Genomic DNA, 25,743 nt, shown 5'->3' with positions numbered 1-25,743 from the left:
AATCACGCTCCAGGTTCCTTTGAGGGCATTAGTCAGGTCTTCTGTTAAAAGTGTTAAGACTCCTAAATTTAGGTGTCTTGGTATGCTTGTAGAATTTCTTCCTTTATACTCATTAAGCTTTTGGAAAGTCATGTGCAGAATATATTCAATTTGAGATGCAGCAAGCTACTCTTGATAGATTCCACCCCGCACCCCCTACCAGTCTAATATGAACATACGAGAAAAGAAAAATTGAATGAAAGTATCTTGCTAGTAGTTATGAATGCCTATTTGAGAATTCCCCAAACGTTACATGCAGTCAGTACACCTCAACCATAAAGCTGTGGAGCTCCCTAAAGATTATTCTTGTAAGACTTATTTAATGATTGTACAGTTATTCATGTTAAAGTGCAGAATGACTGTGGTGGAAGAGTGATCTTCTGCCGTTTTAGAATGAAATGATGGCAAATCTGTGCTTTGTTCCAGAGGAGTACCTTAAATTCTTCAAAAGATCACTTCTTCATTTTGTTCAGTTTATTAAACCTTTGTCCCTCCTGAAGTTAGGGGACAAAGATTATAGCTGGCTTTCCTTCGAAGTAAAATATTTTTGTAGTTCAAAAGTCACTTCAGTTTTAGTAGTTCAAACTTTGTCTATAAAGGAATAGCTGCCATTCTTCACTTTAAAGTGTTAAAGGCGAAGATTCCCTGTAGTCCCACTGATATAAAGAGTACAATGTGTATATGTTTCTTTTGTTGTTATTGCGACAAAGTAAAATAGATTAATTTGGAAGATTTAATTTGCTAGTTTGTTCTGGTAAGTTCTACAGTCTGTACAAACTGACTGACTATGGATGTTGGATAATTTTTCACGCTTCTGGTTGAACATTTAGCTCTTTTTCTTCCGAATTTTCGGTAACATAAAAACTCCTTAACACCAATGTTGCGTTAAGAAACAGGCATTTTCTTTATCTTATCAGCGCCAGGTGCAAGGAGGATCTCTTCCTCAAATCACGCACCCCGTCTGCTGCTCCAACCAAAGCTTATATCACCTATTTACAATTATTTGGAGTAAAATAATGAATACATATTCAAAACCTGATTAATAATTTTGCATAGCTGTTATGCATGCCACTGGAGCTTAAGAAGGTCCATTTTGTGTACTACGTCGTGTTCTACCGGTTGCCAAAGAAATAGCATTTGAAGATTTTCGTGGGAACTCTCCCATACGTGGTGGATAATTGGCAAAGAAGCTGTGTTATCAGAGGTGGTTGTGATTTATGCAGGTTTCAGTTAGTCTTCAAACAGCTTAGCTTGCCCTTTCTCTTCTGTTTTGTCGTCTTCTGTGTCTCTCTTGGACCGTGGACTCGTAGTTTAGTTTTTTCTCATTCCTTTCCCAGACCAGAAGGTTTTCGTATCTCTATTGTACAGAATAGTATTTACAAGGTAACATAACATTTATAATTTCTTTTAACAATAAATTCTTAAAATTGTATGTAAAGCAGTTGTGAAATTCTGTTTGAATAGGTGGAGTCATAGAAAAAAAGCAGTAAGCTGTGTAGGTGAAAGTAGTTTTTGTCTGTGATAAAAATGTAAATTTCCCTGGCAACAACCTGAACTTCAGTGGTTTACTTATGACATCATTGGCTTTAATCTGTACCTTGTAATTGTGAGTCCAAATCGTGGACATAGACTGTATTATGATAAGTCCTTTGTACTCTTAATACACAACTGCTTTGCAGTTTGAAAAATGCGTACTAGTAATAAGTGAGTCTATTTTGTGAACACATGGGAATCCAAGAATTTTTTCTTATTTTTGCAGTAGTATTTTTCCTTTAGTAGGTAGATTGCTTTGGCTGTAGACACCATGCTGTGTCCTGAAGTTTCTTCTAATGTTTGAGCAGTTTCTAGCACAGTATTGAATGAAGAGGCTTATATTTACGAATTGGATAGAAATCAATGCAGTGATGTTTACCTGTATTTGCCTGCAGTTGGGAAGAATAATATGCCCATTTCCTGTGAACTGATTTTGATACTTAGCAGTTATCTTTTCCCTAGAATCTCAAATTCAAGATAACTGTTATCTTGAAATGCCCAAACAAAGCTGCTGGAATACCACAGGGGGGTTTTCTCATCGTTTTTGTACGCAATTTCAAGTGGTATTATAAATTGATATGTTTTCTCTACTTTTCTATAGCACTGTAGATATTCATGTAGAAGGCAGTGCACTCCTTTCACAGTGTACTGGTGTCCCACTCAGGGACCCACATAATCATGATATTGATGTTTTGATTATTCTTTCCCAGCAGACCTTATTTTCTCTCTTGTTATTACAGAAACTGTTTTACTTCACAGGGAGGAGTCTTATATTACACCTTTGGCTTGTGCCTTTGTGCTCTGCTGCTGTTTCTGTCCTGTTCAGAACCTTTCAGGTGACTGGAGAAGGTTTTTCTATGGTGGCTACCTCTGTATTTAACATGGAGTTATTCACTAACTATGAAAATGCTGCCTGTGAGTTGAGTCTATCTTTTCTGTACACCAGGGCTCCCTTCTTTTCCTGGGGAGCTCTTGCTCTGCTTATAGCTAACTCTTGGTCAAAGGGCAGGTCACATGCCATAGTGTGGCCCCTTCATGTGAAGGCGAGTCTCTCAGCTGCAGTCTCCAAGTGGCTGCATGTCAGCATAATGGTTGGCAAGAATCTGTTACTCTCTTTCAGAGTTTTTAAGTCCATTCTCCCTTGCTCTGGTATTTTTTGGCATTTCTAGCACAAGCTGGCTTACCACTGCTCCCTCACTCGTGCATTGGGGTGCTTGGTAGTAGCACCATTCCATTTTGAGCAGCCGGTGCAGCAGCTGCCTGTTGCGACATGATTTGTACTCCTTTTGGTTTGCTCAGCTGCATTAAAACTATTACTTGAGGTCTTCCATGGGAAAAGAAGGGTGATAACTCAGATGGGAGCAACTCTGCCAGCATTCATGTGGAGCATAGCAACATGGCCAAGAGTAAGAGGAGTTTCTGATTCAGACCTAGGGCCATGGACCCTTAATAAACGTTTTTATTTGCCTTACTGGCAAGTTTTTAGATGGGTAGAAATTAATTTTCCTTTCTAATGCAACTGTTCGTCGTGTGATGTTCATATCACCTGCATGCCTCCCATCGCTTGTCTAATAGGTATCTTTGCTCTGCAGACATGTCCAAAAATCTGTAAACTTGAGGAGCAAAGAACTTGTTCAAAATGACAGAAATCTGTAACTGCCTTTGAAACTGCATAATATCTACTCTTACACTTTGCATTTGTCTTTTGTGTCTAAACAGCCTGTAATTAATTAAGTCCATAAATTAAAAATTTCTTCTCCTTTCACATATCAGCCTTTTTCCCAAAAAAAAAAAAAAAGGAAAAATGTTTACATTCCTAGGGAAAAAAAATCTTTCTTGATGAATTTGTATTTGTATAGTTGTTTTTTTGAGTCTTCTGTATAGAGAGAATTCGCTTTTTTTTTTTTATGAAAATCTTTAGACACTAATCTGTCATTTTGGATAAACGCTTTTGTGGTAAGATCTTGTAATAGCAGGACACCCCCAACTGTGTTGTCATTTTTTTTGACATATTGATTGCAGCGTGTCTGAAGAAAATGTCTGGTGTGTATCACAGCATGTGCCATAAATGTAGGTAGTACACTTGCCAGCTATTGCCCTTGGGTTAGTTGCTGTGAATTAAATGAGAGAAGTTCTACATTTTTCCTGCTGTTTCTTTTCCATCTCCTCTATTTGTTTCTTACTTTACTGTGATGTGTATTGCAGGGAATAAAATTTCTCTTGCTAAAAGCAATAGTGTAGTTGCCATATGCTTTACAATGTAGGAAAACATTTTTGCATTTTCATTTTGCCCTTTACACTGGTCTGCTCCTGTTTGGTATTAAAGTTAATTTTGGGAAATCATGTGCTTTAGTACTCTCCACTTACTAAGTAAAAATACTTTTCTGAATTTATGATGTGTGAACTGATGAACGTCTTTACTTTAAACTGTTGGTCCAGGTAAGGATCAAATGTAACCTATTTTGAATACTGTGATCTCACAGCATTTAATTTTGCAAATGTAGACATTACCTTAAAGTTCGTCTTTTCATGATCTTTATAATGAGATCATGTTTCAGAGCACGTGTAGATGTAGTTACAAGTATGCAGATGTTCTGTTTGACTGGCAAAAAATTACCCTTCCAGGGAAATGGAGGAACATATGCAGCCAAGACAAGGATTAGGTCTCTCTCTCTGTTTTCCTCAGTGGTATAAATTTTGGAAGAATTGTTTTTATGGTCGCATTCTGAAGTGTTTGCAATTTCATTTTAATGACAATTGCGTAAATAAAAGTGCCATTGATGGGATCCAAGGACTTTAAAATCAGGGAATAAAAAAGTTTGTTTATAAAATGACAAACATTCAGTAGACAGCTTGGCTGGAATCATAGTATATAGATGCTGTTTGTGGAACAGTAGATGTTGCAAGTGTTTTAACTTCTTGACTTCCATGTGTTCAAATTTATAGGTTGAATTTATACTGTTACCGGTTTATGTTATCACTTAACAACCCAAAAGCAGTGCATGACTCTTCATAGCAAATGTAAGAAAAATTCTGGGTCATAATACTTGTGTATCCTTAACAAAAAACACGGCATTATTAGATCAGACTTCAGCTGTTGGATAGACTTGGTAACGCAAAACATAAATAATTGCTGCTCTATTAAAAGTGTTGTTCATAAAGCTGAGTTTTCTTTCGCTATTTATGTACATTAGGCCTAACTGCTCCTAGAAGTTACATTACATTACATGTTACAAAACATGTAATGTAGAGTTCAGACTTACTTTGAAGCATAATGGAATTGGTCCATGCTACTACTGAGTCAAGAACAATTACAAAGTACCTTCTCTGAAACCTTGTGCTGAAGTTTTCTTCTCTTGTAGTTAAAGGTAATGATCTGATATATGTGAGTATAAAAAGCTATAGCTGAGTGCAGCCTTTTTGTTGCTTACCTGGCTTCATAGCAAACAAAGTTTTGTATTGCAGCTTTGATTCTGTAGCTTTATTTAGCAGTGTACACCAAGTTGATGGCAGTCTTATGAGCTGGATTTCTTTCACCTCTGTGGACAAGATTGTTTTGAATGTATTTATCAGCAGTGCTTAATGGTAATCTGGTTTATTTTCTTCAGCTAATAATCCCTCTTTTGCTAGTCGTATCCGTATTGTGTTCAGCTTTTCCTGAATGACAGTTAGGCGAAAGAGTAAATGCCTCCTTGTCTGTTAGAGATCTTAAATTCTTTAAAGCTGTCACTAAGACTTATGTACAAATTGGGACAAAATGTGGGTTAAAAATCCAGACAATTTTTTTTAATCTACTTCAGAAAAGGACCTAGATTTTTGTATTCTTAGAGACGATGTTCAATGACAACACGTAAGGGTGGAAATAATTACAGTGCCTACGTGTTATTTTCTAGGAAGAAGGGTAAAAAATAATGGATTATAATGACTGGTAAGTATAATAAGGCAACTCTTTCAGAATGAAGGTAAGACAGTTTGGGGAAGTCACCATTCTAATTTAAGCAGAGTGATGTCACTTAAGATAGGAAGGCAAATCTAATTACTTTGAATTGGTGAAGAAGCATCAATGTTTGAAAGAAACTGATTTTATTTTGCTGTATGGATTGATGCCAGTAGTACTGCTTCTGTAGCATTTGGTAATTTTTAGTAAGTACATTTAGGAAAATGTATATATATTATGAAGTCTGAAGGAATTATAAAAAGCTTAATTATTCATCAACTCTGATATCAGTGTGTTTGTGCATTAATGTAAATGGTTAAAAGTAGCTTTACTGGCATGTGTTCCAGATCATGATGTTAGAACTTAAAAAAATTACTTTCTGGAATGCTACTTAAAGCTGATACTGCATTATAAAGAAAATGGTGTTACCTTATGTGTGAGCTACGTGATCTTTTATATACCTAACGAAAGTTGTCTGTGGATGCACTTCTGCTTATTACTTGTCCTTTGATTTGGGAATACGTTTATAATGAAAAGAAACATTCTGGCTTCTGGTTTTAATTCTTATTGATGAACCTCATTCTGTAATGGAAGACTATATTTCTTAAATGGTTCCTACAGCGTTATTGTTTATTTCCTGAATGTAGTTTTAGTCTATTATGCAGACCTCTGCTTCTGTCACAAGGGGAGTTAGAACACTGTTGCTATTTTATTACAGTCAGTGTGTAATGAACCAAAGTAACAAATCATGTCACTACTTAATTACAGGATTCAATAATTTAACTGTTCCGCAAGCACAAATGTTGACTTGATCACACTATTTGACAAATACCTGAATTTAGCCTTTTTGTAAAGTCTCTGTGTTTTTCAGTGTTGACGATGAAATATTTTTCTCTTCTTGCATAACAGATAAATGTTCAAAATGTGGCATAAATACAATTTTGTGGTTATAAGCTTTAACATTTTCCTTTTTGTCACTTGCAGTGTTAATAATACTACTCTTATTCTTGTGCAAAATGTAAATAATAAGCTTCTACATCACTTTTAAAATACTGTTTTTCTAAATTTGTGGTGATTAAGCATGTACAGACACCTTCACAATCAAAAAATACAGTACATACGCCAAAGAAGAATGGAGAAACTGAATGATTGAGTCTAGCCATAATTTAAAAACAAGTAAAAATGAGAATGCTTTAAAGTAATATATTTCATCAATCACTGATGTATTGTCTCAAAAACTGTCAATCTGTGCTCTGCAAACTATACCTTGATTTTGAAGTTATGGAAGGTGTTCTAAGCTCAGTTCTAAAGTACGCAAACCTTAAAATATGCAAATAGTGGGTTTTATGACATATATATCTTCTCTATTTGATTTGGATGATGAAGGCAAAGTGTAAAAGTGGAGTGTAGATATTTGTTGACTGAATGCTACTGGCATAATCAACCTCTTAATTAAAATCAGACACCCAACCTCTCCTTCCCAACCCTGAATAATATTAATTTTCACAGTAGGGAGAAGGAGAAAGATAGGAATATCCAAGAGAAGCTTGTAGATGCACACAAATTCGTAAGCTTGTTGCATTTAACTTGAAATATATTTCTTTATTTAAAAAGATGCTTTGAGTTTTTCCCAGTCTTTGTTGGTTACTTTAAGACTTGTTTTGTTATTTTCCTTCTTAATGGATTGTCTGGAAGAACACCAAGTATTGATAAAAGAATAAAGTAAACCAGCCTTTTTCTTCTTGTTTGTCAATTGTAATATAAGACAGTCATGTAAAACAGATAACTCCTTAGAATTAGAAACTCTTTAAAATGTAAATTTTGCACTAATCTTAGCAAAAATACTGTAAGCTTCCTCGGGTCTCTCAGTATCGTTCCTCTGAATGTCTATGTGTGTATATTGCCTGCTGAAATCATAACTGCCAACTGTCTACTTTTGCAATTGTCTTATATTTTTATTCTTATATTGTCTATTCTTATTCTTATATTTTCTTATATTTGATTTTTTTGTGTGTATGTAGGTTGCTATGGTGTTGATGGAGAGAGTGACTCTATCATGAGTTCAGCTTCAGAGAATTCCACTGAACCTTGGTTTTGCGATGCATGCAAATGTGGTGTCACACCTAGTTGTGAATTGTGTCCTAACCAGGATGGGATCTTCAAGGAGACTGATGCAGGCAGGTAAGACTGAAGAAGTGATATTTTGAATTTGATGTCATCTTACATTTGAAAGATTGGGTTTTGTCCTAGACTGTTCATATAGGATACAGTATCATAAATTAAACTTTGTTTTTGATATCCCCTCTCTCCTCACCTCACTTTTGAGTTGGGTGCTGTTTGGATAGTCAATCAGCTAATATTTTATGTGTTCCTAATATTCTTCATGGCCATTACAATATTAAGAAGATGATGTTGTAAGGTGAATTAGAGCATGTAGATTTATGGACCTATGAGCAAAATATAGGTGAAACAGGGACTGATAAATCCTGTTCTTCAGTGTGAGGTCACGATGTATTTTTTTTTCATATATAGATGTCTTACTGGATATACTAGAAGACCTCTCTTTGTTCCCTTGAACTACCTACTACTTGTGTGATACCTGTTTTTAAACAAAATAACTTATTAATCAAGGTGATGGGAGTCTTTAAAAAGAAACTTTGCATCAGGAAGGCAGTTTACATTTAAACAAAAAGGTTTTCTCAAAAAGGTAGAGGAAGTTACATGAAAGCCTTTTCTCACTTAAGTAGTGTCTTGAACTATTGACAAGCAGAGGCAGGGATCAGAAACATTGTGTAGTTGTTTTGGTTTTGCTCAAGCTTGAAGGCTGCAGTGAAAAAGCAGGGTTTGGGTCCCCTGAGCCTTCATGGCTGAGCAGTAGTATTACGTCCAAGCAAGGACAGCTAGTGTGTCTGCTCAGTGGTTCTCTGAAAGTGTAGTGTTCAGTGTCTGCCGTTAGTCGCTGTAGCATTTGGGCATGTGTTCTGCTAGTTCAATTTAATGAGTTAGCAAAAACCTGCATTTTATACCTTGCTAGTATTGTCCTTCTTTCATGGTTAATCCTGAAGAGTAGCAAAACACCAGAGTGCTCTTTAGTTGTTAACGCCACAAAAAAGAACGATGAAGTCTCCAGCAGGGATGGAAAACACCTTTCAGACTTCTTGTCATGTTGGATTGCAAGAAGTATTTGGCCATAGGGAAAATCAAAGCATGTGCTCCGTTTCAGCGAAGGAAAAGTAGACTCTATCCTTTCTGTAGTATTCTGCTTTGCACAAGGTAACGCCGCTGTAACCTTGTACAGCCTCTGCTGAAGTGTATCAACTTTCAAGTACGATAGAAGTGGGAGGAGAACTTCATACTTCGTTTTAGGGGAATGAAGGACTGGGTGTTGCTAATGACAGGTAATGGAAAAAAGGTAACAATTTTATTGCAGGTGTGCTAAAGGTATTCAGACAGACTTGGTATATTATGGTTATTTTGAGTGATGAAAATTATATTCTTGATTTTTTGAGAGTATGGTTCACTTCTGATAATTTCCAGGCAGAGATGGGTTTCTTAGGATGGAGTTCAGGTCTAATTTGAGAATAAGCAGATTAACTCTCATCTGATGCCTTCCAATCCTGTCGCATTTGGAAAATAATTTAAGGTGTAGATATTAATGGTACCTAATTTTCTAAAATAAAGGAGAGAGCAGGGTTATCAGTGATGTCTGATTTGTGGCCAGTGTTACTGATTTTTGGTGGATGGTTTTTGTTTTTTGGGGTGGTTTGTTTTTTTTTTTTTTTAACCATAACAATAAGTTCTTTTTCCATACATTTTACATTTACATAAATTGCAGGTGTGTGGTAAAATGCAAAGTTTTCATAAGCCTGTCATAAGCTTATCATTGATCTTGTTAACATGGGATGGCAATAATTAGTTAATAAGGCTGGTCAGAGGAAAAAATTTACTTAATCCGGTTTGAATGTATTTGTTTGAGATACAGCAATATAAAAGGCATCAGACATACCTTACTGATGATGATGGGTGAGTTGAAAAGAATCCAGTTAAATACTCAGCACAAATACTTTAATATTTAGAAATGTCGACATGTGTTACTGTAAAAACCTTTTGTGTTTTTTTAATATGAATTCATAGACACATTACTTGTTTGCACTTAACTATATATTGTAGAACATCATCTTTTGTACTAGCAAATTGCAAAATGTAACCATGTCCTTACTCTTTCTCCACTCACTGATTTGTAGTGGACGTCATGGGTTTTCCTACTCATTATAAAGAGTTCCATAGTTAGACTTCCATAAAATCTAGACAGTGAGTTAAAAAAGGAAAAGTTGAATCTTATCTGTGTTAAGAAAGATTTTATGTATGTTATCACACAAGTATACTGCTGTCTTGTATTGTGTGTGTATTTTTTTTCTTTTTTTTCCCCAGTTTTTTTTTCTTAAATACATTCTGGTTTTACACAGACTTTAGTGTTGGTAATTCTGTAATGACCCACTCCTGCCATCACTAAAAGCTCAGCAGAGCTCAGGATGATGTTCTGGAAAGCTTTTTTTGACATACTATTGTTGTCTGTCTTCAGAAAACTAAATACAATATTAAAAAGTCATAAGTTGATTCAGGTTTGAACTTTGAGCATTGGATGCAGATGCTAGCAATAACCCTTGAAGGCATTTACCTTTCTCCACTGAATATACATTGAGCTCAGCTTCTCGGTTTGTAGCTGAGATGCATTTTAAAGATACACATACAACATGTAAAATAAAGAAATAAATCTTTTCCCCTCCATGTCTTCCATATCTTATAAAAGGGAAACAATGAAAGTAAGATAAAATACTGTGATACTTAAAAAAAAAAAGGTTAACAAGTGAGTCAGGATTTGTAGTGAATAATTTTGACCTCATAGAAGCAGTTGTGCTTCTTTTTAAATGTTCTTGGAGTTCAGATCCTCTGTTTCTGGTCTGTCTTATTTTCAAGTGTCGGTGCATCTCCCTTATAAAGCTGTTACACAGTTAAACAAATTGTACTTTTCAGTTCTGTTTTCTGCTAAATGGAAAAAATATTTTTAAAGACTAAAGTCGATTGCCCAGCAATTAGGAAACATGAGAAACAATATCACTTGGCAAGTTTTATTTCAACTTTTTTAATTCCTGTGTTCTGTAAGGCAAGCAAAGCACTATATATGAAATTTCCCATATAACTGTAATAGAAACTACAGTCAACATTTTAAAAATTGCTTGAATTTCTTGTAAAATTATGGTATGCTTTTAGTTTATGTGGGAGTGGTTTCTCTGTGACAGTGGTTCGCTGTGCAGAAGCACATGTCTGCTTTGGTGATTGCGGGCATTAACACAATTTGTTATCATTATTACTGTATTTTTACCTGCTTGATAATGTGATATGTCTATCGTGAATAAGTAGAAGTTTATTCTCCCAGATGAATAGAGTTTATGTACTAGAAGAAACAAATGCTAACTAGCATGTGAAAATTCTTGTGCTCTCTTTCTTGCTATCCTTTATTTACAAATTCAAATTTTCAAGAGTGATAGGGCACTACAGGCTTAAGGGTAGGGTCTTGAGGCCGGCAATGTCCATTATATTTTCATTGTACTTAGTAAACTGCAACTCAGTTCAGTTCTTTTCTTGAAATGCTAGCAGAGAAAGACTACTGAATAACAGGATCCTTTAACTCACGATTGCTCTCCATTCCCTTACTACCTTTTTAAAATAAATTCTTTGTATGCATCACTGCTGGAAATTACGTAAACCAGACCTATTCAGTTTCTCTTCGTAATCAAGTTGGAATAATTTCTCTGTTCCTGCATGAAAGGTGAATCATTAGAGTAATGTGGTGCTTAATTTCTCAGCAGAATCCTTTTCACATTAACCTCTCAGTTTCACAAGCATATGTGAATTTATGAAATTTTATTTCTCAAAATGGTATTATGCAAGAATATGAATTCTGTCCTTGTTTTGGTACGGAGCTTTTCTTCTTCCCTAATTAACATCTGTCATCATTGCTCCAAGCTAAATGGATGGTAAAGTAACAAGGAAGATTATTCTTCTTTGATTACCCAATTTGTCTTAATTACAAGCTTCTAAAATGTGCAGCTAAACAAATGAGCAGGAAAACATTTAGAACTGGTATTAAAAGCAGCTGAAATTGCCTCAGCTGTGAACTTGACTGACTTGTGTATTTTTTTTAATAGATTCAGGTCTGAGTTCGCATATAGGTTGTTAAAGAAATGAGGCACTTGTGTGCCAGTCACACTGAAATGGCAGTTTAGATCTGTAATACTGTAATACTTGGGTGACATGTACTAAAACATTTTGAGAAGGTCAGTAAGAAGCAAGCAGCCAGCTGTTAGGTTTATCATAGATAAACTCCTACAGAGTGCCGCAGCATTTAATACACCAGTGGAGCATGAAAAAACTGTGCAAATTAAATTGAGAAGCAGCTGCTTGTAGAAGATGTGTATCTTTATATTGAATTTTGGAGGGTACATTTTCGGAGGCTGTGTTAAAACTTACTGTGGAAAAACTCCAACCAGAACCTTGGGTATTTGTTAAGAATATTAATTGTGGAGACATGTAACTTCTGTTCATACAAATTTGTTCTATATAACGCTTCTTAAATCAATGGAAAAGTATAGACAAGAAGCCCCACAGAATTCAGATGGTTTTTATTTACAAACAAGCAGTCTCTTTAGCTCAAGGTTACAGGTCTCATTCTGTGTGTGGTATTTTGCTTTGGGGAAAAAAAAAAGTATTTTAATTCCTTCTCGAAACAGGTAGAATATGCCCATTTAAATGGTGTATTTATTTGAGTAAATGCATGCAAAAATACACATTTATGCACACACATGCTGTTTTTTAGAAAAAATATTTCATAAAGCTATAGTAATGATTTAGGCCAAACCACTGCCAGTTCTGGATACAGCGCAGATGGGCAGAGATGGTACGAGGCACTATTGCTCCCTTGCAGGAATATTTTGTGTCTCGATTGCTTTTGCAGGGAGGCACTTTTCAGGTACTGATAAGAATCATCTTATTTTTTGCACACAGCAATGTTACTAAGTTAGGGGTTGTGCTGGCATGCTGAAGTGGTTACACTATAACAAAAACAGGGAGTAAAGCTCATTACTATCTGAGCAGCAAGAAGTTTGGCAGAACATTTGAGTATCTCAGCTTGTTCTCTGGCAGCTAGCGTGCTGTATATTTATACCATGTTACTTAAAAACAGGGTTGTAACTCATATTTTAACGTCAAATTTGCTTTCAGTCTTCCAGTAGTTTCAATCTTGCAAACAGTTTTGCAGATGTGGAGAACACTGCTAAAATCTGTAAAGACAAAGCAATGCAGTTGTTACATGTAAATGTGTATTTGGGATATACGTTATTCTCACTGTTTTAAATTTTCGTGTTTTAAAGGGAATCTACCACTTAGCATCTCAAACCCGAGTGATTTAACAATAGGACAAAAACTTGCATTATGATACTATGGATCAGTCAGTGTTGAGACTTGCATTAGATTTACTGAGTGAAGTGAGTGCTTCTAAGAATTTTCTTACGGTTAGTGGGATTTTTCTGTTATGTAGTTATTATCATGGTCTGTGTTGGGGGAAATTAAATAAACTGTTGACCAATTTTGTACATTGCATAGTCATAGTTTTCTTAAGACTTAAATGTGTATGTATTTTTGAGCTTACTGTTGAGTCTTTCATGTCTTGCTTTTTTGGAACTTTGGGCTTGAGTAGTATATGACATGAAACTTAGTAATTCTGAATGTGATAAATTCCAGGAATGTAGGACCACTGATAAGAAGCGTGCTGATTTGGGAAACATGGGAAATCAGGGTTACAGGTAGTTTCTGATTAGTATAACTATCAGCTTTGGTATTTCTCTTGCTATAGATAGCCAGTTAATAACAGGTTAATAAATATATTGTTGAAGTACAGCTAGAACAAGGATCTTACTGCTCTGGATGCAACTGAGTTTTTTTAATTGATACACAAAACAAAGAGGAGGAAGAAGAGATAGGCTGAACAGTGGTAGAAAATGGGGAAAAAAGGAGCACAGCAGCATGGATGATTCAAAGAGATATTAACAGGTCTGTGCTGAACCTCTGGTATTTAAGGAGATTAGAAAACTGCAGTATGTGGGTAAGGAAAGAGCCAGGAGAAGTGTCCCTGTCATCATTGTGAGTGTTCTTGAATACAGGGAGTAGATGCTATGATTCTATTAGAACAGAAGTTTTAGTCTTCACTAGTAATGTGTTTACTGTTAAGCGTTAATGACTGAGAAGATCATAAAGTGCTGAATTAATGTGCTTGCTAAGAGTCAAACACAGGATATTTCATCTCAATTACATCCAAAATTTTTAGTTGTAAGTAAGCTGTTTTCTTGAATATTTTAAGGTAACAGAAATTAGCAGTCTTGACCTTCTGTCTGTGATAGTTTGCTCCCACCTAGTGACTTAACAAGGGGCATCAAATAGTTTCTGGAATTTTGATAAAACAGAAGGATTATTTTGGGGAGGAACTCCTGTGTTTTTTCGAGTAGTATGTCTCAGTTGAATTGTGCATGCTGTGTTGAAAGATTTTTTGAGTTCATCGCTAACTGATGTTTTGTGACGAGAGATGGATCTTTCAGGTGGTGTTCATTGTGTAAGAAGAAAATGTATCTTCTGCTGCAAGGCTGTCATTTTGTAACTGAGAGATTCAGGAGATAATGAAGACATCTGTTAAAGGCAGACTTGAGGCTAAAGCCTTTACCATTGTATTGTATTTAACTACTAGACATGGGGGTCCAGATTTGTGCTGTCTCTTCTTATGCCCCTCAGGGCTCAAGATTTAGACCTGTTACAGTTTGCTTATGGCCAGTGAAGAAGACTATAGTCTAAGTAACAGTCTGTTCATCTGAGTTTCAGATAGGCTTTTCTATAATACTGCTCAGGTGTGTTTATAACTGAATGTAGCTCCCATCTGTGTTCCTTAAAACTAGTTAGTTTTGGTGATACTAACAGGTGTAACTGTAATGATGCAAGGTCCGAATGATGCTGTTTTTGTAGATACTTCAAAGCTCTATGCCTAGAACTCAGTGTTGCTGTGACTACCTGTATAATTTTGCTTCTCCCCTTCCCACTCCTTGCACCATCATGAAAGTATCTGTCTGCCTTAAACTTTATAAGCAATATCAAAATCTTCATATGTGTTTGATGTAGCATGAAAATGGGTGAGGCGCTCCACACGAAAGCCATCAGAACAGAAGGGTGATGGTAGCCCAGCCCTTGATTCAGAGCCATTCCAGTGGCTTTGAAAAGCCTTACTCTGCAGTTCAGTATTTGAGCTGCTGAATTCCAAATATGCATTCTCTCCCTGCTTCTAATGTCCTTTCCTTCAAATACATATCTTCCAGAGTCTGTACCATTTACAAGACACTTTGAAATCTGCAAATAGTGAGTGTAATACAGGATCAAAATGTTGGTAACAGTAACCTAATTTTATCTCCTTTTTTAGGTGGGTCCATATTGTTTGTGCCCTCTATGTTCCAGGAGTGGCATTTGGAGATATTGACAAACTGCGGCCAGTAACACTTACAGAAATGAATTATTCAAAGTATGGTGCCAAGGTAAGTTTAGAAGAGATGTACTGCCAACGGATAGCTTTAATTTATAGTTTTATGTATAATAGAGTAACATACATCTTCCCAGTTTTATTTTTCTTTTTTATAGCAATTGCAGTGATGTTCAGGACTAAAAATTAGATGAGGTCTGTTCATTGTTGTTATACCATTACTCTTCTCTCCTTCTTTCTATTTTGCTTACTACCATTCTCCGTAATTTTTCACTGTTTTCCCTCTAACTTACCTTATTTTTTAAACAGGTGCTCATTACTTTCTTTTAAAGTCAGTTAGTGGCAGATTGTCAAAACGTGGATAGAAAGGGGAGAGGATTTATGGGATATGAAATGGAGAAATGGAAGGTTAGGTTGATTAAGAAAGCGACAGATGTACATTCAGTAAGAATAAGGTCTGCATAATTAGAAGCTAGGATGCATACAAAAAGGTTGCTGAAAAGTAGTGTTTTAAAAAAAAAAAACCACAGCAAAATGGTCCCCTCAACGTGAACATAAAAAGGGCTCTGAAATGAAAATGGATTTACATCTAAATGTTTTCAGTTCAGATCAAAAGTGGTTATGCACAAACCATACAGAAAACTATTGCAATGGGCAGAGGACAGCACTTGGTAACTTGCTAAATAATGTTTCTACAGGCTAGTGTGAGGGAAGGTAGTTGCTCTTCTGCTGCTCTTGTTGTACTTCTGCTTTGTTTGCACATAGTCCATTTAATTTTCTGGAATGTCAAGTTGAATGCTAAATGAAAATATTAAATAAAATATTAAAAAATATTTAAAATAAAAAATATTTTAAAATGCAGCATGGGTTGTCTGAGGTATTTAGCCTCGTTTAAAAAAGTTTGTATAAAAAAAGTGGGAGCAAGCTCCCCAAGCCCTACAAACTGTTGTTGCAATGAATCGTGCTTCTTTTTTTTTGTGTTATTAACATGAGTGATGTATAGAAGCAGGCCTAAGAACTTGTGTGTGTTTTCTTACTGTGAGTCAGGCGAAAGCAAACTGCACAGAGGACTCATTACCCTCAAAGAACTGCAAACAAATGCTGTTTGCTGTATCAAGTGTGGAAATTACAGCTTACTCAGCTAAATTTCTGCCTTCTTTTTCACTTAATTTCTCATCTGTTACGTGTTGCTGTTACACAGCTAAAGGGTGCCGTTCTAGTGTATGTGTATGTGGAGTTTTGAGATTCTGCAATCACTGACTTTTCTTTGCCATTCCTTTCTGTTTAAATTTCTGCATCGAGGTATTTTCTGTAGGTGGTACAAAGCTTTGTTCTGTATTCAGCATGTGAGAGATTAAGAAATGCATGCCTGTATAATTTTAGTTCATCTTTATGCACTGGATAGCAGCACTGCTTAAGCAGTCTGTGTTCCCATTTACTTTTTCCTGCCTATGTGCTTGTCAGTCTAGTTTGCTGGTACAGCTATTAGGTATGAATCTGTGGTGAAACAGACTGAAGAATTGATCTGGTTGAAAGATAAGTTCTGGGTTTTTTTTGTTTCTAGGTTACATTAGGGATGTCAGTTTGCTTTGCAAACGGCTGTGCCTAGAATGCTGAAGCCATAGTGCAGTAATTAAGTGACACAACCTTCTTTACTGATGTTTACGATTCTTGAGTATTTGTTTCTGCATTATCAAACATTTATTTCTCAGTCCTTGCTTATGAAAGGTCATCTGTGTAATTATCTATGGTTTTCAGTCATCCAGAGCACTGCTGGTTTTTTGTTGTTTGTCCTCTGAACTGGTTGAACAATGGAACATTTACTGAGCAGTAATGTTATTTGTGATACTATGCTTACGTAATTAATTGTGCATGAATTGCTTGGGAAATATTTATTGTTGCTCTGAAGGGGAATAGAAGACATGGAAATTCATATAAAAATTCATCCAACATTCTGTTTAGGTTGTTTAAGCACTTTTCCATTACTTGATGAAAATTGAAATCAATAGTGTGAGTTGGGAAGGGGAGAAGTTTAAGTAGTGTCAACTGTCAGCAGCATATTTGGTTTCTGAACCACACAGGAGTAAACCTACATGACTGTTTTTTACATGTGATGTAAATTACTAGGTATTAGGCAAAAAGCACCTGAAATATTTACTGTGACATTTTCCACTCTTCTTCATAAAGGAATGCAGTTTTTGCGAAGATCCTCGATTTGCAAGAACTGGTGTATGCATTAGTTGTGATGCTGGGATGTGCAGAGCTTATTTCCATGTGACCTGCGCTCAGAAGGAAGGCCTCCTCTCAGAAGCAGCAGCAGAAGAGGTAGCTATGGGAAGAGTAGACAAGGGTTGTTTTGAAATCTTGTGATGACTACCTATGATTGTGCCTTCTTTGCTCACTAACCCTGAGGAAAGTTTTTCTAAGTTACTCAGCCTATGACTTACTATTAAAGGGACTGTCCATGGAGGGCTTTTTGTTCACCAGATTGTCCCACTCTGAACACCTTTTGAAACGGCCTGGAAAAAGTGATAGAGGTTAACACGGACATTGGCTTCATAGGCTGTAAGTCAGTACAGGCATAAGTTCTAGTTCTAATTCTTGGACTTCACCTAGGTTGACATACTTACCTAGCCATTAATGTAGTATAGTAATCTCTGTTTCATACCAAATAGGACTGCCTTGAGAAATTAACTACATTTCTAATGCTATCTTTTCATGCACGTTTTTCAGTATTTTCTTCAAATTGCAGTACAAATACATGAATTTCCTTGTGGTAGCATCAACCTTAGGAATCAGAATGAAAAGCAAACTTTTATAACCTACTGATAATTTAAAAATATCTGTTCTTACCAGTTTCTCCCTGTAATATGATTTAAGCAATTAGATTTGAAGTTCCTACTTCTGAATTAATTTTTACCGTAGAAGTACTTTTAGGATGCCAAATTTCATCTGGACATGTATAATTTGATTTAAGCCTGTTGCGTTCCTAGCTGCACAATTTAAGTTCTTATTGCTGTAGGAAGTACCACAGGTAACACACAGACAAGCATTGCAATATTGACATTGACACTTTTGTTTCTGAAAACAGCAGATCACTAAGTGATTCCTAAAGGAATCACAAAATACTTTCTTCTGTGAGACTGATAAATATCAAGATAGCACAATTACCTCATTGTGGTCCCTAATAAATTCTGTGTAATGTTCATTCTTCAAACTCTCTGTAAATTTACTCTAGGCATATGCATTTACTTGCCTTTCCACTTTAAAATTTTGTTATGTTTTATGTAACCAAAATATTTTTAATTAAGGCATCACACAACCTAATTTTAGGTGCTGCTAACTTTTGGAAGTAAGTTTTCATACACTCTGAAAATAAAAATAAAACATGTTTGCAAGAAAAGCCTGCATAGATTTTATTGGTCGTGTTTTATAGGACAATTTGATAGGCATATTATTTATTAATATTTGTATTATTTTTTGAAGGAAGACCACTATAAGTTTCTCTTGTTAGTTTGTATATTTATGATGATGTTTCTACGCTTTTAAAAATATACTGGCAATGAAGTATTCTTCTCAAACCATATCTCCTCATGTAGTCTGCTTGCCAGGTTTGCATATGCTGAAAGTCACTATAAACTTACAGCCACGATAATGTGCAGATCTGATGGAACAAAGAATGGGAAAAAAAAAAATCATCTGAGAAATGATAAATCACATGGGACTATACGCACCAAAACCATTTGGAAAATTGAGAAAACCAAATACTGTATTTTTGTGTTATTCAGAGTTGTTAATCCCTTTTAGGATATAATGAAAAAGACACAGTGAGGCAACAGGAAGTTAACAAATACATGTTATATGTTCAAGGAATTTGTATTTAGGAATTTCTTCTGCGGTTTTTCCTGGGAATGAGAAAATAGTACAGAGATTGAACAGTAGGAACTTAAAAGTAGAGGTTTATGCATTTAAAAATGCCTAGGGTCACACAATGAAAACAATGGAAAAACACTTTGTATGGCAAATTATATCAACATGACAGTTAATTTAGAAACATACGTATATAGTTGTTCTTAAAAAAATGTGAACTGATTGCCAGTGTGTTTGTGCTGTACAGAGCCTTTTGGCCTTGAACTTCTTACACTAGTTTTGTTCCTTCTCTTTTGTTTTCTCTGAAACAGGACATAGCCGACCCTTTTTTTGCTTATTGTAAGCAGCACGCAGACAGATTGGACAGAAAATGGAAGCGGAAGAATTACTTGGCATTACAATCTTACTGTAAAATGTCCTTGCAGGAGAGAGAAAAACAGCTGTCACCAGAAGCTCAGGTATTGTATTCGTGACACAAAAGCATCTGTATTCATCATCCACATTAAAGAAGAAATGAAGAGGATGGGAAATAGTCATTATAAGAGGAAATGAAATGTGTAATATATTGATAGTACATGTTCATTTAACAAAGCAGTATATTATTTGTAGGTTTTGTTCTCTAAGAACAATTCTCACCAAGATGACAAAAAGTTAGTCGAAGTGTTGATCTGCTTGGTCAGGAGGGTCTACAGAGGGATCTGGACAGCCTGGATCAATAGGCTGAGCCCAGCTACAAGGCTGAGTGCTGTGTTCTGCACTTGGGCCACAACAAAGTTGTTGCCCCTGCAAAGTTACAGGCTTGGGGAAGAGTGGCTGGAAGGCTGTATGTCGAAAAAGGACCTCGGTGTGTTTGTCAACAGCTGGCTAAATAGGAGCCATCAGCGTGCTCAGGTGGCCAAGAAGGCCAATGACATCCTGGCTTGTATTAGCACTAGTGTGGCCAGCAGGACTAGCGAAGTGATTGTCCCCCTGTATGTGGCACCTGTGAGGCTGCACCTCAAATGCTGTGTTTAGTCTGTGTTTTCTCATTACAAGAAAGACGTGGAGGTGCTGGAGAATGTCCAAAGAAGGGCAGTGAAGCTGCTGAACGCTATTTTTCTGAAGGAAGAACTGTAGAGTAATGATCAGAAGATAAATCTTCATATCATCAAACTTTTTATTTAAAAAAAAGTTCTTCAAAGATCTTTGAGCAGGAGAATGTTAATTTAAAATGGCCTGTGCAACTGAGAAGGAATATGAACAAACTCTATCATAGAAATATTTTATTCAAAATTCTTCTGTGGGATATTGAGCTTCATGTAATGTGATTTAAAACTGATTACATTATTCTTGCTGAATATGCTCAGCACTCAATTATATGAAGTGCACCTATGCAGTGGAGAAATCACAGTAATATAAATACTACGCAACGTAAGGACAAGTGTTGGTTGTGCAAAATCAGTTTGGGTCCAACAGGGCTAATTAGCCTTTTTTCAGGTATTTGTTAAGCAGCACTTCTTATGCTGATATGTTCCAGGCATTTCCCTCTCATCTTCCCCTTTCTTGCAAACCAAGACCCTGCAGATTTTTTAATGGAAATTATTTGGATTAAATGATTGGAAACTCAATGAATGGTGAAAAGTACAGGTGGAGTTACTTGACCTTGATACAAGTTTGATTAACTTGCATACTTTTTAAAAAATAAATTATTTCACTACTGATGGCTTTGGTATTGCATTAGTATTGTGTTTGTGCCTGAATTTACATGTATGGTTAGATTGGATTCTTGAAAAATATATTTCCATGTCCAGTTGTATGTATTGGGATTGTATGGAGTAATTGTTTGTCTTCGAGTGGTTTCTGTGCCTTCTTAGAAATGCAGAACTGTAAGGGGTGCTTAATACATGCTAGAAACTCATGGGAGTTGACAGGAAGTATGTATAAATTCACACCTTACCTTACCATATGTTGTCTGCATGAAGAAGTTAAAATCCCACCAGTAACTTCAGGCATCTTCATTAAATTAGGATTTTGTCTAAGAAATAACAATCCTGAGACAGCTTAGTCTGGAAAAAAAGATTAAGTAGTAAATATATATAGGGTGTATACACGTACATACAAAAGCTTATTTCCAGGCTTAAGTAAGGTTTATAAACAGAGATAACGTAAATAAGGATGCAGATGTATTTTTATCTGGTGTTATGTTTATCTGGTATTGTGAAAGTGGATTTTTGAGGCACACTTTTGAAGGAGTAAAAATAGATACTTGGTGCCCAGGCAGGAATAACTGAGCCAATGATCTGGCAAGTCATGTGGCCCAAGAAAGTAAATCCCTTTAAAAAGTGTAATATACAGAGCTGTCTAGTACTGTTATTGATTTTTGGAAGGTGTTCTGCATTGATGGTCTACTTTTTAATATCAGTAAAGGAATTGTATGTTCCTCGAGTAAAGCGTATGCTTGAAAATTACTTAAATACAAATAACCTGAGTTCATGAGTCATTTTAACGTCATCTGTTTCTGGAGTAAGGCTCTGGTTATACAGTTGTATGACATCTTAAATGACCTTAGGGTTATCAGAACTGAACATGTAATCAGTAAAAAAGCGTCTTAGCTGAGGAAGCTATGAACCCCTCTTGGTCCTTCCAGTGTAAGAATAAAATGAGGTGGTGGCTGTAGGTGGGTGTGTTGCTTGCTGCTGTAGTCAAAAATAAAAAGCCCTTGGGGACAGTGGTGGCCTGCAAGCCACGTTTTCTGTGTTTCTTGGTCATTAATGTTCAAGACCTAGTAAGGTAATGTGTGTTAAACTGTCTGTAATACTACCTTCAACGATTCTATTCCCAGTCAGAGCTGTTCCTTAACCGTGGCGTGTATATATATGCATGCTTTCTTTCTTGCTTTTGTCTCGGGGGTATCTCATACCATATGGTGGGGCAGTTGGATTAGTTTAGTTTATTATTTCTGCAGGCAAATATACAACTTCTAACTGACAATCCGCTGGAGTTTTGCCTCTGAAGGTTCGTATGTTGATGTCATTTTCTGCCAGAATTGGCACTACACAGAGTTCCCACAAGACAGTGTTTTCCAGTTGTCAGTAACAACTTGATCTTCTGGGGTAGATCTCCCAGATGGTCACAAACATACTGATGTCACTGATGGTATATACTGTGAGTTTCTCTTGCCTACTTGACTTCCGTTTGGGTTGTGGTTTTGGCGTATCGTAGTGTAACATTTATACAGAGATAAGGCATTGAGAAGGGAGTTCCTATGAAAGAATCTCAGATTTCATGAAGAGCATTTTTATCATCTTCTATTGCTTACATAGATATCAATTTAATGTGTATTTTTGATAGGTCAACCAAAGCTTTTCCCAGTAGTGAGTTTTCACAGTCTCATCAAATTGTTAGAAGGGATTGTCTGAAAGCCAGCAATCATTTGTATTACTTTCTTGGTGGGAAAATCTCATCAAGGAACCTGTGCATAGCTCCAAAAACCTAGCGAAAGAATAATGTTATTTGTGGATGAATTTTGAAGTAAAATCACATGTCTCTATCAGTGGCTATTTTTTTGAATCATAGAGTTCCGGAATCAAAATGGCATTGATTAGATCGTGCAGCTTTTAAAATGAAAATAAAATACAGATGAATTCCGAAAGTCTATCATTCAAAACCAATTCTAAATTGTTCCCTTACGTTTTTAATTTAAGGAATTCTTTATTGCAGGCTCGAATCAATGCCAGGCTGCAGCAGTACCGTGCCAAGGCAGAGCTGGCCCGCACCACCAGGCCTCAGGCCTGGGTTCCCAGGGAGAAGCTACCACGACCACTTACTAGCAGTGCTTCAGCCATACGAAAGCTTATGCGCAAAGCCGAATTAATGGGAATTAGTACAGACATTTTTCCGGTGGATACTTCAGATACTAGTTCCAGTGTTGATGGAAGAAGAAAACATAAACAGCCAGCTCTCACTGCCGATTTTGTGAATTATTACCTCGGTAGGGATGAATGTTGCATGTTTTTCTCGATGAAAAATTATCACTTTGCTGTATTTGTACTGTGCGAATTCATTGGCCTTTTTATTTTCCTCGTGTTTCATTGTTATTAATAGATGTGTAGGAATTATGAGTTCATTTTAGGTCAGGTATATTGTTGCTTCGTATCACTATTTACACAGAAAGTTGTTTTTTAAAGACATTTCAGAAAATACAAACAGGAAGAAAAACTGCCTTTGCTAAGAAGGAAGTATAAGCTTAGGTATCTTCTGGTATCTTTTTTTTTTTCTTACATTTTCCTCCTTTTCTATGTGGAATAGCGTAACTTTGGGACTGTTCACTAGATGGCTGAACAAAGCTCACCATTTAAATAGCTGTAGTATTTATGCAGCAAAACATAAATGTTATGACTACTAATGTTCTTTCTACTTAGTCTATGTAATAAATCTATAGACTATAGTTTCGTGCTTTTGGGGTGTTATGGTTTTATGCTTTTCATTGCTTCACTTTTTCAGTGCATAAAACTTGAAAATATATCCAAGGATAGGAAATAATGCAATTTTCTTCTATATAGAGAGAAATATGCGCATGATTCAAATCCAGGAGAATATGGCTGAACAGAAGAATATAAAGGATAAATTAGAAAACGAGCAAGAAAAGCTTCATGTGGAATATAATAAGGTGAAGAAAAAGGGATAATAAATTGTTACACTGTTTTACTTAGTATTGCTGCTGTTAACTTTGATATCATTTTGCTTTCCAAACAAAATGACTTAGAAAGATAGATACAAACTATTTAATATTTTAAAAAATACATTTCTTCTTTTAAAAATATGCTGTTGTCTGTCCTCCCCATACACATAGAATCAACTTCTAGAATGTCATATGTTGGCTAGGCACGACTTCTTTAACTGACCCCACTGAGAGCTCCAGTAACAAATTGCACGTGGGTAGACAGGTCCCTCTCGTGAGTGCACTGTGTCTGAAGGCCTTTCTTTTTTTTTTTTTCATTCTTTGCATATATTTCTATGTATTTCATTTCAGATTCTGAGACAACAGAGTTTGGCACAACTTTCTGTGGGTTTTGTTTTCTGTTTTTTTGTTTTGTTTTGCTTCTGTGTATTTCTAGGTTCTTTTTGAACCTGCTTGGTTCTCTGCTTTGATCCCTACTTGATAATTGGGAATCTGGGATTGCCAAAGTGTTATTTATTTACGTCAACTTCAACTCTAGTTGTGTTCATCCTAGATTTAATAATTTTGATAATTTTTCATGCTGAAATAATCAGTATTCACATATCCGTAGTGTCTTCTGCCTGTTTTCTTTGAGTATAGGAAGTTTAGAGCCCAGGAATTACATCATTGCTCCTCCAAAATGTTGCTAATGTAATTTTTTATTAAGCATCGTCACGGTTTAAAAAACATTTTTGTGTTTTTTAATTACATCTTTACTAAATAATTATTTCTCTATTTTAATCTTTAAAGGTTTTGGAACAGAACTTAGTAATAGGGTATCTTTTGTGACAGATGACTTGCTGCAATTCTTGCTGAATTCAGCAACCTATCAAGTGATGGTTAGTGATGACAAAAAATAGTGTTGCTATTAATTCTTTAAGTGTTGGGTGTGTGTTTTAAATGAGAACATATGGAAATGAAGCAGCAGGTCCTCATGAACAACCCAAAGATGATAAAGAAGGGGTAGGAGATTTTGCGTAGGGCTTTTAACCAAATTAATAGTTTTTATATGCTGGGTTGTAACTAACAGTTACTTCCAGAGGAAAATTTCTTTTCTTCTTTCTTGCATCCTTTACTTACATCTTTCTGTGAGAGTGAGTGTGTTGTCTTTGGTATGGAAATATCGAGCTTTGATTCATTTATATGGTTACTTGTTACAATCTTGCTGCTTAAGTCGTATGGACAACACATGCAAGAGGTTGCAGTATTTTAGTTTTGCTTTCTGAGTTCATGAAACCTTATTTTCATGCTGAAATGCTTCAGATCTTTACAAAACAGGTGGCTGCCCAGGATTTCATGTGAGTGCTATCAAATTGCTGAATAATTGCACTGGTCTCCGCTATATTGACATGAGTTCTGTATTTTTTTTTTTTTAATTCCACAGTATAGTAATGTGCCCTAGATAGATAAGAGGCACATTTTATTAATTAACTCTTAATGGATTTTCATTCCTGTTGATCTTTTTTCTTTAATTTTTCAGCTGTGTGAGTCCTTGGAAGAGCTACAAAATATGAATGGAAAACTGCGAAATGAAGGGCAAGGCATTTGGGCCCTGCTGGGTAGAATCATTGGACAGGTTGGTTGTTCCTTGCCCCCCCCTTATAGTTCATAGTCAGACCTCCTTTTCCATCAATAGGCCTTTTTGTTTCTGTCTGTCACTTCTGTGATCGAATAAATGGATTTGATCAGACCCAGGCTTTACTCTGTTTCCTGACTGAAATACCTAGACCTCTGCAAATCACCTACCGGGAACCTGTAGCTTTATTTTGTTGTTGTAATAGCAATCTTGTTTGCAAAATTCTTTCATTTGGTATAACTGATTGGCCTGTCATTTGTGATGAGCCTTAACATGAAGCATGAGTTAATCCTACCATTTTTGTCTCCATGTTGTCTTTAGATACTGTAGGCTTCAAATGATATGGCAACTTCTTATTACTTCTGTAAGATATAAATCTGTAAAACTGCAGTATCTGTGTGGTTTTTAACTGGTCAGATGTATATAAAAATCCAGGAGATGATGTTTGGTTTACTTCCTGTTGTGAGCAATTATCTTTGTTCTCATTGATACACACAGGGAAAAGAGAGAAGTGT

General features: G+C 35.9%; 1 protein-coding gene across 1 annotated transcript in view; it reads left to right on the top strand.

Annotated features, from left to right (window-relative positions):
* The window catches only part of PHF14 (PHD finger protein 14), a gene marked incomplete at its 3' end in the record, with an annotated part of 31,764 nt that extends 6,536 nt beyond the window's left edge, over nt 1-25,228 (top strand). Inside the window, exons 3-9 of the mRNA XM_010138946.1 lie at nt 7,531-7,690; nt 15,027-15,138; nt 17,271-17,408; nt 19,265-19,411; nt 22,653-22,923; nt 23,495-23,601; nt 25,133-25,228. Of these exons, the coding sequence (XP_010137248.1) occupies nt 7,531-7,690; nt 15,027-15,138; nt 17,271-17,408; nt 19,265-19,411; nt 22,653-22,923; nt 23,495-23,601; nt 25,133-25,228 (1,031 nt within the window). The remainder of the gene's footprint in view (nt 1-7,530; nt 7,691-15,026; nt 15,139-17,270; nt 17,409-19,264; nt 19,412-22,652; nt 22,924-23,494; nt 23,602-25,132) is intronic.
* Between the last annotated feature and the right edge of the window lie 515 nt (nt 25,229-25,743).

This window comes from Buceros rhinoceros, unplaced genomic scaffold (assembly GCF_000710305.1).
Source record: "Buceros rhinoceros silvestris isolate BGI_N320 unplaced genomic scaffold, ASM71030v1 scaffold17726, whole genome shotgun sequence".
Classification (NCBI taxonomy): Eukaryota; Metazoa; Chordata; class Aves; order Bucerotiformes; family Bucerotidae; genus Buceros; species Buceros rhinoceros.
The sequence above is the reverse complement of the archived record's forward strand: the minus strand, read 5'-3'. Positions and strand labels throughout refer to the sequence as shown.